The sequence below is a fragment of the Gopherus evgoodei genome, chromosome 7 (genome assembly GCF_007399415.2).
Source record: "Gopherus evgoodei ecotype Sinaloan lineage chromosome 7, rGopEvg1_v1.p, whole genome shotgun sequence".
In the NCBI taxonomy this organism is placed as follows: Eukaryota; Metazoa; Chordata; order Testudines; family Testudinidae; genus Gopherus; species Gopherus evgoodei.
In genome coordinates, this window is record NC_044328.1 from 33,599,742 (window position 1) to 33,618,550 (window position 18,809).

Sequence of the window (18,809 nt, forward strand, 5' to 3'; positions counted from 1 at the left end):
CACTCCCTCTGGGGCACCTGGCATTGGCTACTGTTGGTAGACAGGATACTGGACTAGATGGACCTTTGGTCTGACCCATTACGGCCATTCTTATGTTCTTATGTATGGTCTTAACTGCCCCTCTTGTACCTATACATGAAGATAGCTTCAGATTCAGGAGCACCAGATCCAAGGAGATTGTGTTCATTGATCACCCTGTCTATATCAGGCACCACATCTCTGGCTCCAGTAGGAAAAAGAAGCCAAAGAATGGTGTCAATACCATTGTCACCAGTGCTGACATCACCAACAGCAACTGACTGCATTGACATCGTCTTCAGGACAGAGAGACCTGGCACTGCCTTCTGAGATGGAGAGGCACTCCACCACCAAGCGCAAACACAGCAATCAACTGGTATCAAAGTCGGTTTCTGCAGAAAGAAACAAGGACTAGAAAGAAGCCCTTGAAATCCTCAGCATCGATAAGGCATAGTGTCATGGCACCAGTGAGACCAAGAGACCAGATGGTTGCACTAGTACTGACACTGATACAGCGAACTGCTCCAGTACTGATCCTGAAACCAGAACCCTTCTTGGTATCAAGACATTCCTTCAAAAAGCCCCCCTCATGACTCCTCTTGGTGCCAAAACAAGCCTAGACACCAATACTGATACTGGAACCAGGCCATTCCTTCTCCCTGACCTCAAGCAAGGAACCGTTGTCCAAGAGGAAAGGACAGTACCTGCAAGGGTACTCTGAAGGTATGTGGTACAAAGCCCCTGTGCAGGACTGGGAATGGATGGGACACCCACAGTTTAATCAGGAGCAGTACAACTTGCTGTACTGACTTTACTGAGGCCCTACCTTTCCACAGGTCCCGTAGCAGGGCCTCTTCCCAGGGCTCAGAAAAGAGGAGATGATCTTGGTCACCATCAGCAATGCTTTCTTCAGCACCCTCACCAGTACTGCATGGACCTTCCAAAGACATGGTGGAGTTAATAAGAGAGACACTCCAGCTGCCCTTCTTACCTAAAGAATTCTCCTCATCCCTGGATGAATCAGCCATCATAGCCCCAACACTGGCAGTCAGTGACTTCCAGTCTTTCCTGGAGTTGCTGCCAAGTATAGCTGACACATTGGACATGGAAATGATGGTGTTCCAGGAAGACAATCATAAATTATTTGACAACCTCAGCACCTCCATGCCCACAAGAATTGCCCTCCCAGTCAATGAGGACATTTTAGACCCAATGAAGGGTTTGGGGCACATCCCTACCTCACTCCCTTCTGTCTTGGAAGCAGCTGGAAAAACACTGCCAAGTCCCACCCAGAAGTTTTGATTACTTTTATGTCCATCTGACACTGCTCATCATCTCTGCAGTTCAGGAGAGATGTAGATCCACCAACAGGACATTTCTGGAAGGAAAGCATCTCTCCAATTTTGCATTACAACCAATATGGTGCTGTTTGCAAAATACAACTTTCTGATATGGGAGAGGGTGGCTTCCTTCCTATCTCAGCTCCCACAGGTATATAGGGAAAAACTGAGACATGATCAAGGAAGGGCAGATGATAGCCAAGACAGCACTACAAGTGGCAGTGGATGAATCCAGTATAGCTGCTTAATTTATCTCCACAGCAGTCGTAAGGCACCAAGTCTCCTGGGTTCAGGCATCTGGAGTATCAAGGGAAGTCCAGGCTACAACTGAGGACTTACCCTTTGAAGATATGCATTTAAATAGCCAATGAAAGGAAGAGGCACTGCACTGTCTCAAGGATTTCAGACCAACACTCAGCTTTTTGGACATTTATACCTCAGTACCATACTGCAAAACCTTCTAGTACCAGCCATTTCAGAAACTGAGACTGTCATCTTTCTCTCATAGCTGCCAGCCTGAGTATTCATCCAGAAAGTGACTCCACTGTTCATGGAGGCACCCCTCCTCCCCCTTCTGTGTTACAAATCAATCTCTCTCTACCCCCCCCCAGAGGCAGGAGGTTTGATGAGATGATTGAGAACCATGCCAAAACCACTCCAGAGCTGACTTTCAGATATCTTTTCTCCACCTTAACTGGACACTTTCCTCCAGCAGTGAAAGTGCGGCCCTTTTTTACATCTTCCCACCAATCCTAGCAATTTCCAGAGTGATTGCCAAAGTTAGACAAAATTGGATATGATTTATCTTGGTAGTTAGCTCCCAAAATAGTTCTTGTTGGCAGTCTTTCTGCAACACCAGCCTGACTTCCAGACCACCCACATTTATTGTACAAGATATATGTCAAGTACTCCATCTGAACCCAAAGTTGCTGATGCTGAAGGTTTGGATATTGGCTGGCTGAACATCATGGAAAAGCACTGCTCCTTGCATAATCAGGAGATCCTGACATCAGGCAGGAAACTATCCATAAGGAAAACTTACTCTTCTAAACATAAAAGGTTCTTGATGTGGGCAGCCCAACGTGGCCTGGACCCAATGTAGGTCCCAGTAATGAAGATTCTTTTCTAATTGTTGCAATTAAAACATTCTGGGATTTTAGTTCAATTAAGATCCATCTGGTGGCAATTTCAGCATATTATCCAGCAATTCAGTCTCTTTCAATCTTCTCTCATCTGTCGGTATCCAGATTCCTTAAGTGCCTTTTACATGTTCACTCATTGGTTAGAGACCCTGAATGGGACTTCAGTGTTGTCCTTCATAGGCTTATAGAGTCCCCTTTGAGTCCCTTTCCAACATCTATCCAATATGCTCTCAAAAACAGTATTCCTGGTTGCCATCACTTCAACTAGAAGAGTCAGTGAGATCCATCAGCTCATAGCAGAACCTCTGTCTACCTGATTTCATAGAGACTAAATGGTCCTGAGACGTTACGCAAAACTCCTTCCCAAGGTGGTTTTAGAAATGCATTTGAATCAATCAGTGAACTAACGTGTTCTTCCCATAGCCACGTTCCAGGCAAGAGGAGAAGAAACTCCATACCTTGGTTTATTGGGTTCTTTGAAACTATATTGAGAGGATCAAATCTTTCAGACTGTCCCCATGTTTATATGAGGCTATAGCTAGCCACTCTAAAGGGCAAACCATTTCATCCCTAAAATTTTAAAATGTATCACGCTATGCTACCAGGTGGCTGATGTTCATCTCCCATTGACAGCTTGGGAATCATTCTACTAGAGCTCAAGTGGCATCCTCAACATGGTTCTGCAATGTGCCAGTACCTGAAATCTGCCAGGCTGCTATGTGGAGCAACCTGCTCACATTTGTCAAGCATTATGCACTGAACTTTTGGGAGAGCTGTACTCCCATTTGTCTTAAACAGTTGCAGCTGATTCTCCTCATGTCCACCATCCTTAAGAGGCGACTACTTGACAGTCACCTACAGTGGTGGCTTACACATACCTGAAGAAGAAAAGTTACCCTACAGTAAAAGTGAATCCTCGAGATGATGTTAGCAGTGTAGATCCCATGACCTGCCCTTTGCTCCATCCACAATTTGAGTCTTCAGCTAACACAAGCTTCAAATTGCAAGGGAACTGAGGGAGGGTCAGTTCTTGGGCCCTTTATCCTCTTCCAAGGGAGCACAAGAAGGCACAGGGCACATGCATGGCCCTAATAGGAATTGCTATTAAAAAAAAAATCCAATCTCATACACGTGTGATACAGCGATATCTATAGTGGGATCCACGCTGACTACAACATCTTGAAAAATCACAGTCATTATAAGATAAATAACCGTTCTTTCCATTTTTTCCTTTCAAATAATCCCTCAAGTGTAGAGATTGAAGCTGAGATTTTCAGAGTCTAAAGAAATTAATATTATTTATTTGTTTATATTATTGTAATGCCTAGAAGTCCTAGTAATAGACCAGAATTAGGTGTCCAACTCCCGCTGAAAGTCAGTGGTTGATCTGTGCCTCACATGCTAAGGCCCCTTTGAAAATCGCAAGTTAAACTCTATTTCTGTCAGTTTACTTAACTATGCACTATTCTAACTGTTCATTATATTAACCATTTGGGCTTTTTTAGTTTGTTTCAGATTACAGTGGGCAAGATAATTTCTTGCAACGAATAGGCCAAGATGGTTTAAATAATATGGAAAAAGAATCAACAGCAAACAGTATCTTTCAAACCATTCGGAGTTGTAACCGCAGTTTGGAATCTGAAGAAGTTGAAGACAATTTTAGTGAAGGAGGCAATTCAAGAAAAAACTCTTTGAAGGATAGAAACCGATACCAGTAAGTTTTACATTGTATAGGTTACTGTGCTATTTTTCTGTGTGTTTCAAGATTTTTCATGTTTAATTTACTGTTGTCTGAGTCTCAGTTATGGTAACAACATGAAACTTTAATATAAGTATCCTTTAATTTTGCCCCTTCCAATTTCAGCTGTTTTCCCAGAGTTATGCTTGATATTAGGATGTTCGTATGCTTGGAATCTCTCAATAGTTTTATCTTCTTTTGTGATGTAATTACTTCCAGGCAAATCCCTTTCATCTTGCCTAGAGAGATTTAGAAACCCACAGTTACATTGTGATTTTGATCAGTTGTGCCAGAAATAGCACCTTGGCATCTCTGTTATCAAAGCTCAGAACATTATATCCTGTGGGTTAGAACAGCATTCTACCCTAGTTAATATAAAGGTTATTTAGTATTGTTTATAAGTCTGCTACTTTTTAAGGATATGTTCATTTGAAGGTCATAATTATCTCAGGAAGTATCTTTGAAAGCTATCGATATTTCGAATTTTCATACTGGATCAGTCCAGCTATTTAGCATAGGTGTTTCTTATTTATGACACGTGAAAAAGCTTGGATTTGAGCAACCTCAGATTCCCAGTTCCCACTTGTACAGCGAGAGGTCCAGCAGTAGATCAGTATCATACCAGTATACAGTACAGTATTGGTCACATGGGAATAGTGATAAGTCCAAAGCCTGCTAAATCATTTCATCTTCCAAAGTGTTGCTTTGTTTTTCTAGTTGTCTTTCTTATTGAATTTAAAGAGGAAAAAATTTTAAGGGGAATGAAATTTATATATCTAGCTTCTAATCTGAGATCAGTCTCCCACAGTGCATTTCTAACTAACCACAGCTATTCAGCATAGAAACAGGAGAAAAATGCAGTTGGGTGAGATGATGGTTCTATGTGCATCACAGTCTTTCCCAAGAAGTGTAGTTCTGTTTTAAAGAGAGGAACTTTTGTTTTTACAAAGAGCTTTAGTCGAATCTAATAAATTTAAAATGTCACAGTAGCAGATAGTTTACAGGAAGCATGCTCCCTGCCTCTGTAGGGGTATTAGATAAAGTAGTCTGATCCACATGACAGATAGGAAGATACCCACATGTTTAGAGGCATCCAGACTGGTTGAGCCACCTATGTATAAAGTCCAGTAAGTGAGCATCTGAGAAGGTACTACCAGCTTCCTGTGTTTATTTCATTTACATGCAATTGTAAATTTCATTTTAAAGAAATAATCTTTGTTTCCTGAAATAACATTTTCTAATAGAATTATTAACATCTGGCCTTAGTTCCTTCTAAGCAGCGAAGCAGTAACTGATGCCAAGAAAGGCTGTCCTACTTCATTGTCCATTTACGTCATCCCTTGATTGCGGAAGAGTGCTGTAGAAAACCCATAGTCTTTAAAATTTCTTACAACTTACACGCTTCCTTCCCCAAATTATTTTTCTTAACTAACATCTAACATTTTAAAACTAGTATTTAATTCACAGCTCAGATTTAAAAGAAACTTGGGAAAACAACATTTCACTTATTGAAGCAAAGTAAAGTGATGGTAGTAATGGTAAAACAATATAAGGGAAAGTAACTTCTCCTGTAAATGTTTAATCATTGCCTTGGATCATATGTTCTATATCTATATACATAAATGAAATTAAATGAATTCATCCTTCTTTGAGCAATATCAGTCTGTCCTGTCTGCTTCCCTAAAGACTTCATCCCTCTGTAGTCAGGCCCTCCTGGCCGACAGCAGTCGGAGCTTGAAGTCTCCTTTCCCTTCCCACTGTCCTGTTTTCTCCACCTTGTACACACTGAGAACTCTGAGAGAGACAGGAGCTTGCAGCAGAGAAGAATGAGGCAATACCATGTTGCTCTTTTTTTGTGTAGCAGCTGGAAAAGCAGGTTTGTTTTAAAATATTGTGCACTGATGACAGCTTTTCCAGTGAGATGGGAATAATAATTTGCATGTAGTATGTGAGGTCATTAACTTATGCTGTTCTGTGTATGTTAATATTTGGTTACTTAGTAAAGTTAAAAAGTATTTTAATTATAATTATTTATTTAAACTAAAGATTGTTTAGTACTGGAAATCTTGATTTTTGTAAGGGTGATATATGAAACTCTAATATTTTGGAGTCCTTGTGGCACCTTAGAGACTAACAGATTTATTTGGGCATAAGTTTTCGTGGGCTAAAACCCACTTCATCAGATGCATGGAGTGAAAAATACAGTAAGCAGGATATATACTATAGCACATGAAACGATGGGAGTTGCCTTACTAAGTGGGGGGTCAGTGCTAATGAGTCAATTTGATTAAGATGGAAATGGACTTTTCTTAACAGTTGACAAGAACGGGTAAATACCAAGGGAGGGAAAATTACGTTTGTAGTGCTAACGAGCCAGTTCAATTAAGGTGGAAGTGCTAATGAGTGTGAATATAATGTAATTGGAATATGCTTCATGCAAAAGGTCTCTTGTTAAGGTATCATTATAAAGCTTATAACCTACTGACTGTGTTCATCCTATTTGTATGAATGTATCATTCTTGTATCTGAAACTAGGAATATGAAATATAACTCTGAGGTCCTATTCTAGTTATGTAAAGTGTGGGCCATTAATGGTGGTTTAGAATCTTGTTGGTTCTTCTTCGAGTGATTGCTCACATCCATTCCAGTTAGGTGTGCGCGCTGCGCGTGCACGTTCGTCGGAAACTTTTTTACCCTAGCAATTCCAGTGGGCCGGCAGGTCGCCCCCTAGAGTGGCGCCGCCATGGCGCTCCATATATACCCCTGCCGGCCCACCCGCTCCTCAGTTCCTTCTTACCGCCGTGTCGGTCGTTGGAACTGTGGAGCGCGGCGTAGCTGTCCTCCACGTCCCTAGCTCTCCTTGTTAACTCTCGTTAATTGTTATAGTTGTTAGTCAGATTGTTAAGTGTAGTTAGTGAGTAATTAAGTGTCAATAGTGTTGTAGATAGTTATTCGCCGGGGGCTGTAGCCCTTTCCGGGTCCTCCCATTTGGCCTTTCCACGGCCCCGAGGGTCTTTACGAAATGCATGGCAGTGGTTGTGGCACATCTTCGGCGCAATCGTATCCACGTGTTCCCTTACCTAGACGATTGGTTAATTCGGGGCACGTCGGAACTGCAGGTTTGCAGCCACGTCCGCGTGATCACCGGCCTGTTTGCTACCTTGGGCCTCATGATCAACGTGGACAAGTCCACTCTGATTCCCACGCAGAGGGTGGAGTTCATCGGGGCCGTCCTGGACGCCACCGTCGCCAGGGCTCTTCTACCATTGCCGAGGTACCAGGCATTGTCGGCGATCGTTCATCGGTTGCTGGCAGCCCCCTTAACATCCATACGGACATGTCTAGCCCTGTTAGGCCATATGGCAGCATGCACGTTTGTGACCGGTCATGCTCGGCTCCGCATGAGGCCCCTCCAGTTGTGGCTCATCGAACATTACCGTCCGGCAAGGCAGCCGCTGGACATGCTGATCACTATCCCCCAGGGGGTGTTGGATTCTCTCGATTGGTGGCTGAACCAGTCGGTGGTATGTGCGGGGCTCCCCTTCCACCCGCCTCAGCCCTCGGTGTCCCTGACAATGGATGCCTCGGATCTTGGCTGGGGGGCCCACCTGGGAACCCTGAGAACACAGGGCCTGTGGTCCCCGCAGGAGGTGAAGTTGCATATCAACATGCGGGAGTTGAGAGCGGTCCGCCTTGCTTGTCAAACATTCTGTCACCAGCTCCAAGGTCGTTGTGTCGCGGTGTTTACCGACAACACGACGACCATGTACTATATCAACAAGCAGGGCGGCACCAGCAAGTGGAAGCGTTTCTCCTGTTGGTGCATGGAAAAAGGTCTCTGCCCTATGGAAGTTTCGGTGGCCAATATCTTAGACTATGTTTGGTCCCTCAAACAACAGGGTCTAGCGATATCGTCGTTGCGGGTCCACCTGGCAGCTATCTCCACCTTTCACCCGGGTGGGGATGGCCGCTCCGTTTTTTCTCACCCGACGGTGTCTAGATTCCTTAAGGGGCTGGAACGTTTATACCCTAACATCCGCCTCCCTGCTCCAACATGGGATCTTAACCTAGTGTTGTCTCGGCTCATGGGGCCCCCCTTCGAGCCGCTAGGTACTTGCTCCCTACTTTATCTCTCTTGGAAGACTGCCTTTTTAGTTGCTATCACCTCAGCTAGGCGGGTGTTGGAACTCCGGGCTCTTGTGGTAGACCCCCCGTATACAGTCTTCCACAAAGATAAGGTACAGCTGAGACCACACCCTGCCTTTCTCCCCAAGGTTGTCTCAACCTTCCACATCAACCAAGAGATATTCCTCCCGGTTTTTTTCCCGAAGCCTCACGCTTCAGACAGGGAGCAACAACTCCACTCGCTTGATGTCCGTAGGGCTCTCGCGTTCTATGTGGAGAGGACCAAGCCGTTCCGCAAATCCCCCCAGCTTTTCGTGGCAGTAGCGGACCGCATGAAGGGGCTTCCTATCTCCTCACAGAGGTTGTCCTCATGGGTAACGTCCTGTATCAGGACCTGCTATGAGTTGGCCCATGTTCCTACGGGCCGTGTGACTGCGCACTCTACCAGGGCGCAGGCGTCGTCGCTGGCTTTCCTCGCCCGTGTGCCCATCCAGGAGATCTGTCGGGCAGCGACCTGGTCATCGGTCCACACCTTTGCTTCCCACTACACCCTGGTCCAGCAGTCGAGGGAAGACGCGGCCTTCGGATCTGCAGTGCTCCATGCCGCGACTTCTCACTCCGACCCCACCGCCTAGGTATGGCTTGGGATTCACCTAACTGGAATGGATGTGAGCAATCACTCGAAGAAGAAAAGACGGTTACTCATCTTTGTAACTGTTGGTCTTCGAGATGTGTTGCTCACATCCATTCCACACCCGCCCTCCTTCCCCACTGTCGGAGTAACCGGCAAGAAGGAACTTAGGAGCGGGTGGGCCGGCAGGGGTATATATGGAGCGCCATGGCGGCGCCACTCTAGGGGGCGACCTGCCGGCCCACTGGAGTTGCTAGGGTAAAAAAGTTTCCGACGAACGTGCACGCGCGGCGCGCACACCTAACTGGAATGGATGTGAGCAACACATCTCGAAGAACAACAGTTACAAAGGTGAGTAACCGTCTTCTCCCATCACCTAGGACAACTGACTGTAGATGGCTCTGTTTACTTACAAGCCTTCCTGTGAGTCGGGTGGGGAAGAATGAAGGCTTGGGGTCTCACAGGACAGGTGACCATGCCACCTGGTACTGGAATCCATCTTAAACCTGGTGCTTTTCCATTTATAAGGAGAGGTGGGGACCCAAAGAGACAAAAGATTCCCACCTTATGCCAAAGCTATATAAGGGGAAGGAACAGAACAAAGGGGCTGCAGTCATGAGAAATCCCCTAGCTACCACCTGAGCTGGAACAAGGACTGTAGGGGGAGAAGGACTGGGCCCAGACTAGAAAGGAGTCGAGTCTGTGAAAGAAGCTTATTGGATGGAACATCTCTAAAGGTGAGATTTACCTGCATTTAGTTCCCTTTTTGAAGTGACCCATGCGTAATTTTCCCTCTACTGATACTCACAACTTCTTGTCAGCTGTTGAGAACAGGCCACTTCCACCTTAATTGAATCGGCTTGTTAGCACTGACCGTCCACTTGATAAGGCAGCTCCCATCGTTTCATGTACTATAATATATATTCTGCTTACTGTATTTTTCACTCTGTGCATCTGATGAAGTGGGTTTTAGCCCACGAAATCTTATGTCCAAATAAATTTGTTAGTCTCTAAGATGCCACAAGGACTCCTCATTGTTTTTTCTGATACAGGCTATCATAGTTACCACTCTGAAAGCTTGAATATTTTTATGTTTGGAGGAAATGTCACATAATTTGCTTCAGTGTTATAATTCAAAATGAAAATGAAGATCTTCCATTAATTGATTTTTCCTGAATTAATTACAGAACTGAGGCCATGAGTCCACAAAAATAGATAATTTAGCTTGAACTGAAGAATATAAGGGGCATCTAGCAAAGTAAAGGAATATGTTTATCAGTTTTCCTACTCTTACTAGTTGATAAGATGTTTAGCACTCTGTGATCAGTGACTTGGCTATTCACCTGGAATTTCCTGACATGCCAAGTATATGTCAATGATTCATTTTTATTAGGGCTTCCTCTTTTCAGGGATAAAGCAGGCTGGGTAGAAAGACAGAAAATTGCCAAAGCAAGTACAATTACTTGTCATCTCCTTCATATCTCACTCCTATGACAGACAGGATAGGGTTATTTTTCTAATTTAAAATGCTTATATCAAATTATTTCAAACGTGTGACATTTAAATATTGTCAAAATCAATGTATACCACAGTAAATTGAGATAGAAGCTCCTCCTAATTTTCCTGTGGTTTAATGTTTTCATACACAACAGCATATAAGAGTGGGAATCTATAAAAGATGGGTGTCATTGGAGAAGGGGAAATTACATAATCTACTTGTAATTTGATGTCCTTAAAAGTGATATGGCTGTGAGAGTCATATTCACCTATTCACTCCAAAGGAAGAACTGGAATTTTATTTTGATTCATTAGAAATCTTAGAAATTCGTTAGAAATTTTGATTGTGGATGGAAAAGAACTGACCTACAGAAGCTTGCCTATAGTATATGTACTTTTTCAAGGTTTGTTAATCTACTAATTTACGCCGAAGTTCTAAATTTTGCCACATAATCCTTTTAATGATTGATCGTACTTTGGAGACACAAGCCATATTGTATATGTATGAATCAACACTTTTAAAGCACAGTAATTTCTCTTTAGAATAAGCATGAAAATCCACAGGATTTTTTATATATTGCATCCCTTGCTATTTCCTCCCTAAAACTACATTCTGTTCTAACATTTCCTTTTATGTGTTTCCTTCATTCCTAATGCATCTCAGTACAACACATGCAAAGAAAACCTCTGAGTCAAACCGAGTTCTGTAAGTTTGTTCTTAGCACTTCCTAAGCTATATTGCTTGTGCTAGCTACTGCCAGAAATTAATTGTGCATTTTTGTGTGGTTGCTTCATATAAATCTGAATCCTTCCTGTGCTGCAAGATGTTGCTTAGAGCATGGGCAAGGCTCTGCCATTCCTGTCTATCCTGGGCTGCTCTTTGCAAGTCCTCTCTGTTGTTAAATGCTGTAAATATTTTCTAGGATATGTGTAGGGTTGGCTGCTTTTTTCAATTTGAAAAAGTTATTCTTGTATGGTCATAACAAATACTTTAATGTTTAGACACGGGGTGAGATGCATTGAAGTCAACAGCAATGTATACTAGCTGAGGATCTGGCGTATGATTGTTCTTTTTACATTCAGTACAGCAGTACATGTATGTTTTTAATTTGGTAGAAGCAGCTCTTGTAGGGAGGAGATTTTGGATAAATGAATTCTGTTCTCATAAACCATATTCGTTAATTTAGATTTTTCATAGCAGCTGTTTCTAAGAACATTAAAGGTATTCAATATATTTTGATTGAAAGCTACAAACATTGTGATTGATATGTTACTGATATAACATTTCACATGTTCAAAATAGAAATATTCACTAATTAATTCTCACAACACTCTTCTGAACAAGGTATGTGTTGTTGTCGTCACTATTTTATAGATGATAACATTGAAGGTATGTCTATGCTATGAGCAAGGGGTATGATTCCCACCTCACGTATGCATACTCATGCTAGCTCTCATTGAGTTAGCACACTAAAAATAGTGATGTAGCCAGGGTGGCACATGTTGCGGCTAGTAGTGGCGTGGGCTAGCCGTGCTGAGTGCAAAGCCTCCTGAACCCTATGGTACTTGGAATAGCTTGCCCTCCGCCTGTGCTACCCCAGCTACACTACTATTTTCAGTTTGCTAGCTTGATGGGAGCTAGTGTAAGTATGTCTGAGTGAGCTGGGAATCACACCTGTAGCTCCTAAATGTAGATATAGCCTAAGACAGAGAGAGAGTAAGTAACTTGCTCAAGGCCACACAGTGAATCTCTGAAGAGTAGAAATATAATGCAGGAATTAGCCCTCAATCCACTAGGCTGTGCTGCCAACGTCTGCAGCCAAAGCTATTGTATGGATTGGATTTAGAAACTGTAATCACTTTGGTTTTAGATCCCCTGTGAAAGTTGTTCATAATTAATAACTTTTTAAATGTGCATTTTTGTACAGGTGATGTTTTGGGGGGAAACCTGAAAAAATTGTCATCATACATTTTTTCTCTGTCTCTAATACAGTGATACCAATCCTAATCAATCTGTTAATTAATTAGTTTGTCCAAAATTACAGTAGTATATAGGTACATTCTATATACTATATAATACAATATTGTCAAAGTCTTTAAGCATAGATGTCCTTGTACCTCTAAACAGTACGATGTTAATCTGCTGCTGAATTTAAACTATAGTAGAACAGGTTTTAAAGATAGTATTGTAGCTAAACGTGCATAGAGTAAATGAAAACATGTATATCAGATGTTCCACTATGTATACAGTATATATACAAATACTAGATAACGTAAGTGTTGTATCCTACTTCACATACAGGTTTATAATTGGAGATCTCTCAGATTCAGAAAATGACATATCTGAGCAGTCAAAAGAGTGGGACACAAATACAACTGAAGAGCAGCAAAAAGCATACAGTCATGGAATAGAACTCATTCCCTGGTATGTGTTATCAATCAGAGCTGATGTCCATCAGTTCATGCTACAAGGGGCAACTGTCATACATTATGACCAGGAGATGCATCTCTCAGCACGCTGTTTTCTTCAGCTTCAACCTGACAATAGTACTTTGACATGGATAAAACCCACCACAGCTTGCCCTGCAAATACTAAAGTAAAACTAGGTGCGCTAGGTAGCACTGCTGAGCTTGGTAAATTTCAGTTTCTTGGCAGTACTGGATTGAATGGACTGGTGGAAGGTTTCTTGGATTTGTTTTCAGCAAAGGCTGTGTACATGGGGCACTCTGGCATTGATATGCACACTGTGTGTGTTCAAAATAAACTGTGTAGTATGTCCCTTGAAGAGAATGGAGTAACTCTACTATATGGACTTCAAACTACTGATAACAAGTTGCTGCACTTTGTGGCTCCAAAATATACTGCCAAAATGCTGTATAATGGATTGCTAGAATTAACAAAAGCTGTAAGAAAAATGAGGAAATTCCCTGATCAGAGGTTGCAGTGGCTACGGAAACAGTATGTCTGCCTTTATCAGGTAAGGTACATTGTAATCATCTAGTGTATAAATAAGTGAAAGTTTCCAAGTTACCAACAATATGCATATTCATATCTGTTTTAGGCAGGTTAAGGTTGAAAATACAAAACCTGATTCTCCACCATTACATTAATTTGACATTGGCATAACTCCACTGAAGTCAGCAGATTGACACAAGCCTGAAACTAGTGAATCTGGCCTTTGATATTCCAGTTAATCAAAGGCTATTTGATACACTAAAATCAAGTATTAAACAGATCTTTTGTATTAAGCAGATCTTAATACATCAGAAAATAAAAAGTGAAACTGGTATGCTAATTGGGCCTTTGAAGTTAGTGTTTAATTAAACAGGAAGCAATGCCCAGAACTACACAGGAGCTCAAATCTTGAGCAGTGAAAGGTGGGATAAAAACACAAAACAAAAAGCAAAACATGTTGCCAATAATAACAACAAAACAAACAGCAGTACTTTAACTATAAGTGAAACTTTCCTTGCTTTTGATGTTCTGTCTTTCACTGATTTATAGTGGGTATCTTCACTACTATTTCAGAAAATGTTTGAGTCTTTCTGCCGTACTGTACCTAGTCTTTTTTTTGTAGGAGGATGGCAGGTTTGAAGGCCCAACCTTGGCTCAGGCTGTTGAACTCTTTGGAGGCAGACGCTGGAGTGCAAGGAACACAAGCACAGGGGCCCTGACCAGAAGCACTGAGAAACCCAGTGTGCAGAGAAACAACACTCTGGGAATAAGCACAGCCAAGAAAAAGAAGAAAGTACTCATGAGGGTAGACTGTTTTGTTATTAATGTACTAATCCTGTGATCTAGCCAGTTTAAGCTATTTATAATACAGTTTTTGTATAGTTAACCGTGTATTCTGAATCAGAGAAAAGATCAGTGTATAATAATACGGTTATTATAACTTTGAAACTGTGTTAATTGCAATGGCAGTTCCCTGGCTTATTATTTATTTAGGAGTGGTTTATTTTTCCTCACACCACGGGAAGCCCCGGATTTTGGGGGACAGCATGTAGAACAATGGGGTGCAGACTGATTGAGACCTTTATTTGGTACCTCCCCTCTGAGCTGTTCCAGTAATTGGAGATCAGCTGAGCACAGGAGTTGCCCAGGCCACATGTTCTTTTTCATGGACATACATTCTTTTCACAAGTGGCCAAGAGAGGGGTCATGTACGTACTGGTATGACGGCTCTACGCTACCCAAAGATTCCTTTAGTCAGGGGGATTCCTCAAGGGGCCAGATGCACCTGCTCTAGGACTGTTCTATGCCAATGGAATAGCGCAAAGCCAACCAGAGTACTCCAGAAAAACAAGGCTATTGTCTCGTTCTGTGTGATGTCACACTGAGGTGACAGCCAAAGTTTCCACACTCCTTTGTGTAACTTTCATGAGATTTAAATTACCTCTTTTCTATCTAGAGCAGGGGTCCCCAACGCAGTGCCCGCGGGCGCCATGGTGCCCACAAGGGCATCTAAGTGCGCCCGTGTCCTGGCCAGCAGTGGAGCATCCGCCGAAATGCCACTGAATTTCTGTGGCATTTCGGTGGTGATACCTCTCGATGACACCACTTGCCGCTGACAAGTGATGTCATCGAGAGGCGTTGCTACTGAAATGCTGCAGAAATTCAGCGGCATTTCAGCAGATACTCCACCACCGCCACAGTCCTTTGTCTGGTGCCCGCCAGACGAAAAGGTTGGGGACCACTGATCTAGAGTGATGGTGGCAATTATCAGCATTTACAGCAGCCTTCTTTAATGTTTAATGTAGAATAGCTGATTCATGTCCAGTTTTGTCATTCACAAAAATAATATAGGATAAAACAAATAACATTTTAAAGATGTTTATGACAGTGTTCACTTTTTCCAGGGTGAAAGCGGAGATGCTACTGATGATGAGATGGCAACTCGTAAGACAAAAAGCTATAAGGAATATCGTAATAGAAGTGGTTCTGACCCTCAAGACATTGATGAACAAGAAGAATCAGGTAGATATAATAGGTCCAGGAGTTAGATCCCTTTTAATGTTTTGTTTTGAATAATTTTGACACAGCTAATGATGGGTGAAATGTTACAGTGGGCAAAAGTTTCAATAGGCTTTATTCTATATAAAAATAATAGTTATTTGTTTATTAATAGGAAGTTACAGCGCTGACACACGCATTTGTGGCGTGATAGTGTTGTCAGGATGGTATTTTCTGCAAATACTGTAAGCTTTTTACATTAATTTGTATTGTTCTTTTTCGAATACTTACTGTCATAAACAGATAGTTAAGGGTTAATAGAACAGGAGTACTTCATGTCTCTTTTGACTGTAAAGGGTTAACAAGTTCAGTGAGCCTGGCTGTCACCTGACCAGAGGACCAATCAAGGGATAGGATACTTTCAAATCTTGAGGGAGGGAAGTTTTTGTGTGTGCTGTTAGTTTTTGGTGGTGGTTCTCTCTGGGTTCTGAGAGTGACCAGACGTGCAACCAGGTTTCTCTCCAATCTCTCTGATACAGTCTCTTATATGTCCAGAATAGTGAGTACTAGGTAGATAAGGCGAGTTAGGCCTATGTTTGTTTTCTTTATTTGCAAATGTGTATTTGGCTGGAAGGAGTTCAAATTTGTATTTTGCTGAAAGGATTTTAATTTGTACTTGTACACTTAGGCTGGGAGGGTATTCCCAGTGTCTATAGCTGAAAGACCCTGTAACATATTCCATCTTAAATTTACAAAGATAATTTTTACTGTTTTTCTTTCTTTAATTAAAAGCTTTTCTTGTTTAAGAACCTGATTGTTTTTTATTTATTCTGGTGTGAGATCCCAGGGGACAGGGTCTGGATTCACCAGGGAGTTGGTGGGGAGAAAAGAGGGAAGGGGGAGAGAGAGGTTAATTTCTCTTTGTGTTAGGATTACTTTCTCTCTCAGGGAGAGTCTGGGAGGGGGAGAGAGAAGGAGGGGGGAAGGTGGATTTTCCTCTCTGTTTTAAGATTCAAGGAGTTTGAATCACAGTGATCTTCCAGGGTAACCCAGGGAGGGGAAGCCTGGGAGAGGCAATGGTGAGGGAAAGGGTTTACTTTCCTTATGTTAAGATCCTTATGTTAAGGGTCTGGGTCTTGGGGGTCCCCAGGTAAGGTTTTGGGGGGACCAGAGTGCACCAGGCACTGGAATTCCTGGTTAGTGGCAGCGCTACAAGTACTAAGCTGGTAATTGAGCTTAGAGGAATTCAGGCTGGTATCCCATCTTTTGGACGCTAAGGTTCAGAGTGGGGAATTATACCATGACACTTGCTCATGTGAATTCCATTCTAGGTGTGTGCGCGCCTACATGTGCAGTTGTCAGAGATTTTTGCCTTAGTGGTATCCGTTGGGGGTTGGCTGTGGCACCGTGTTCATGCGTCGGTATATTAGGTGCCATGGCCCTATGCCCTCTCAGTTCCTTCTTACCGGCTGTAGTGGCTAGTCAGAGCGCCTTTCCCTTGCCTAGCAAGGGTTAGCGGTTCTCTCTCCTTGGACTTCAAGCCTTAGAGCCTTGTAAATAGTTTGTTTACAGTAGTTAGTTAATAAGTAGTCGTTAAGTAGTATAGTTAGAGAGAGAGAGTCCCAATGGGGACTTTGGCCCAGGCGGAGCATGCCCCGATCTCTGGGTTTTAAGCCCTGCTCTGTCTGCAACAGGCGTGTGCCTGTTAGTGACCCCCATAGCAGCTGTCCAAAGTGCTTGAGGAAATCATATGTGAAGGACAAGTGTCACATCTATAAGAACTTTCGTTCCAGAACTCAGATAGAGTGCGACATCCATTTGAGGGCCCTCCTCATGGAGGCTGCTCTCCGCCTGGCTTCTGAGCCTTCCTGGCTGGACTCTACTCCTAGCACTCCAGCCGTGGTGCGCCGTACACACCCGGCACTGGGCTTTGCCTGGCACCACTCCCTGTTGCTGGTGCCTAAGAAGAAGTCAAAGAAATGCAGCTCCTCAGCATCAAGCAAGAAGGACCAAGGGGCATCGGGCAAAGGACCCAGTTCGGGCCGCCAGACCAGCCCAGAGCCACATGGGGATGACTCCCTGATGGGGCACCCTAGCCCCCCAAGGGATCTGCCACTGACTCCCAGGAGTGGTAGGGGACTCAGACTCGGGGCAGGGCTGACACTTCCCAGGCTGTCCCGGAGCCTAGGGAGCAAAGGCCTTTATCAGCACTACAGGCACTGTGTGCAGCACAGGACACGGCAAGAGCTCTCTACAAGAGCAAGCTAGCCATAAAGACCCCCCCAAAGGGCAAGCGAATGCTGCCAATCTCCGGAGCTGAGACGACACTTTCTGTCTCCACGCACCATGTCTCTATCTTCTGCAGGACGCCCTAGATCACTGGCACTGCGATCGCGGTCTCCGCCCTCTCAACACAGGTTACCCAGAGAGAGGCGTCAGTCACCATATCGTCGGCACCAATCATCCTCCCACCAGCTGTCTCCTCTGCGCAGATCCCCGTCTCCTAGACCATGGAAAAGTCTGCAATGCGGTACTGATCCCATTGCCCCCGGCACCAGTCCACCTACTCAAGACACCAGTCTCCTGCGGTGACAGTTAGTTATCAGACACAAGCTTCGACAGTCCCTCCATGGTCACTGAAAGGTGATTCTCCCGGCGCAGAAAGGGAATTCAGTCCTTCACCGAGGCAACACCGGCATGACTGGGCACCTGATGTTGTGTCGATCTCTGCGACACCATCTTGGCAGCAAGGCCAGTGGCCAGCACAGTGACCCTACTGTAGTGTGTGGGGCATGCCTGTGATGCCAATGCCTCCTTCGGTCCATGATTCATCCGCTGGTGCAGAGCAGCAACCAACAGCACCAAGCTCAGTGCACAAAGTGCACTCGGAGGCTGGGGTAGAGGACCAAGTGCTCACCCCGAAACCCTCTTCCCCTGTGGGGGATAATGCCCCGGGGTCTCCCCCAGCGACCCAGTTGTTCTTGTCCCCAGAGGAGGTGGTGACAGGACCCTCTCATGCCACCCCACCACATGATTTTAAAGACTTGGGCTTGGAAGTGGAGGAGGTGGCCAAACAGGCGGACACTCTCTTTAATGTATTCTCAGCATTTACCCCCACTCATATTACACTACCAGTACATGATAGGGTCTTGAAAATAGCCAAAGCCCTCTGGCAAACTCCATCTTCCAGCCCTACCACTTCCAAGAATGCCGAGAAAAAATATTTCACCCCAGCCAGGGGTTCTGAATATTTGTATGCCCACCCACCTCTGGGCTCATTGGTCATCTCTACAGCCAACGAGAAGGACAGATGGGGCAAACCAGTTCGATGCCTAGAAATAAGGCGGCCATGAGGCTAGACCTT

General features: G+C 43.8%; 1 protein-coding gene across 1 annotated transcript in view; it reads left to right on the forward strand.

Annotated features, from left to right (window-relative positions):
• Positions 1–18,809, forward strand: part of PLCE1 (phospholipase C epsilon 1) — a 340,613-nt gene that overhangs the window by 244,440 nt on the left and 77,364 nt on the right. Inside the window, 4 exon segments of the mRNA XM_030568608.1 lie at positions 4,006–4,214; positions 12,794–13,469; positions 14,070–14,252; positions 15,352–15,469. Coding sequence (XP_030424468.1) covers positions 4,006–4,214; positions 12,794–13,469; positions 14,070–14,252; positions 15,352–15,469 — 1,186 coding nt within the window.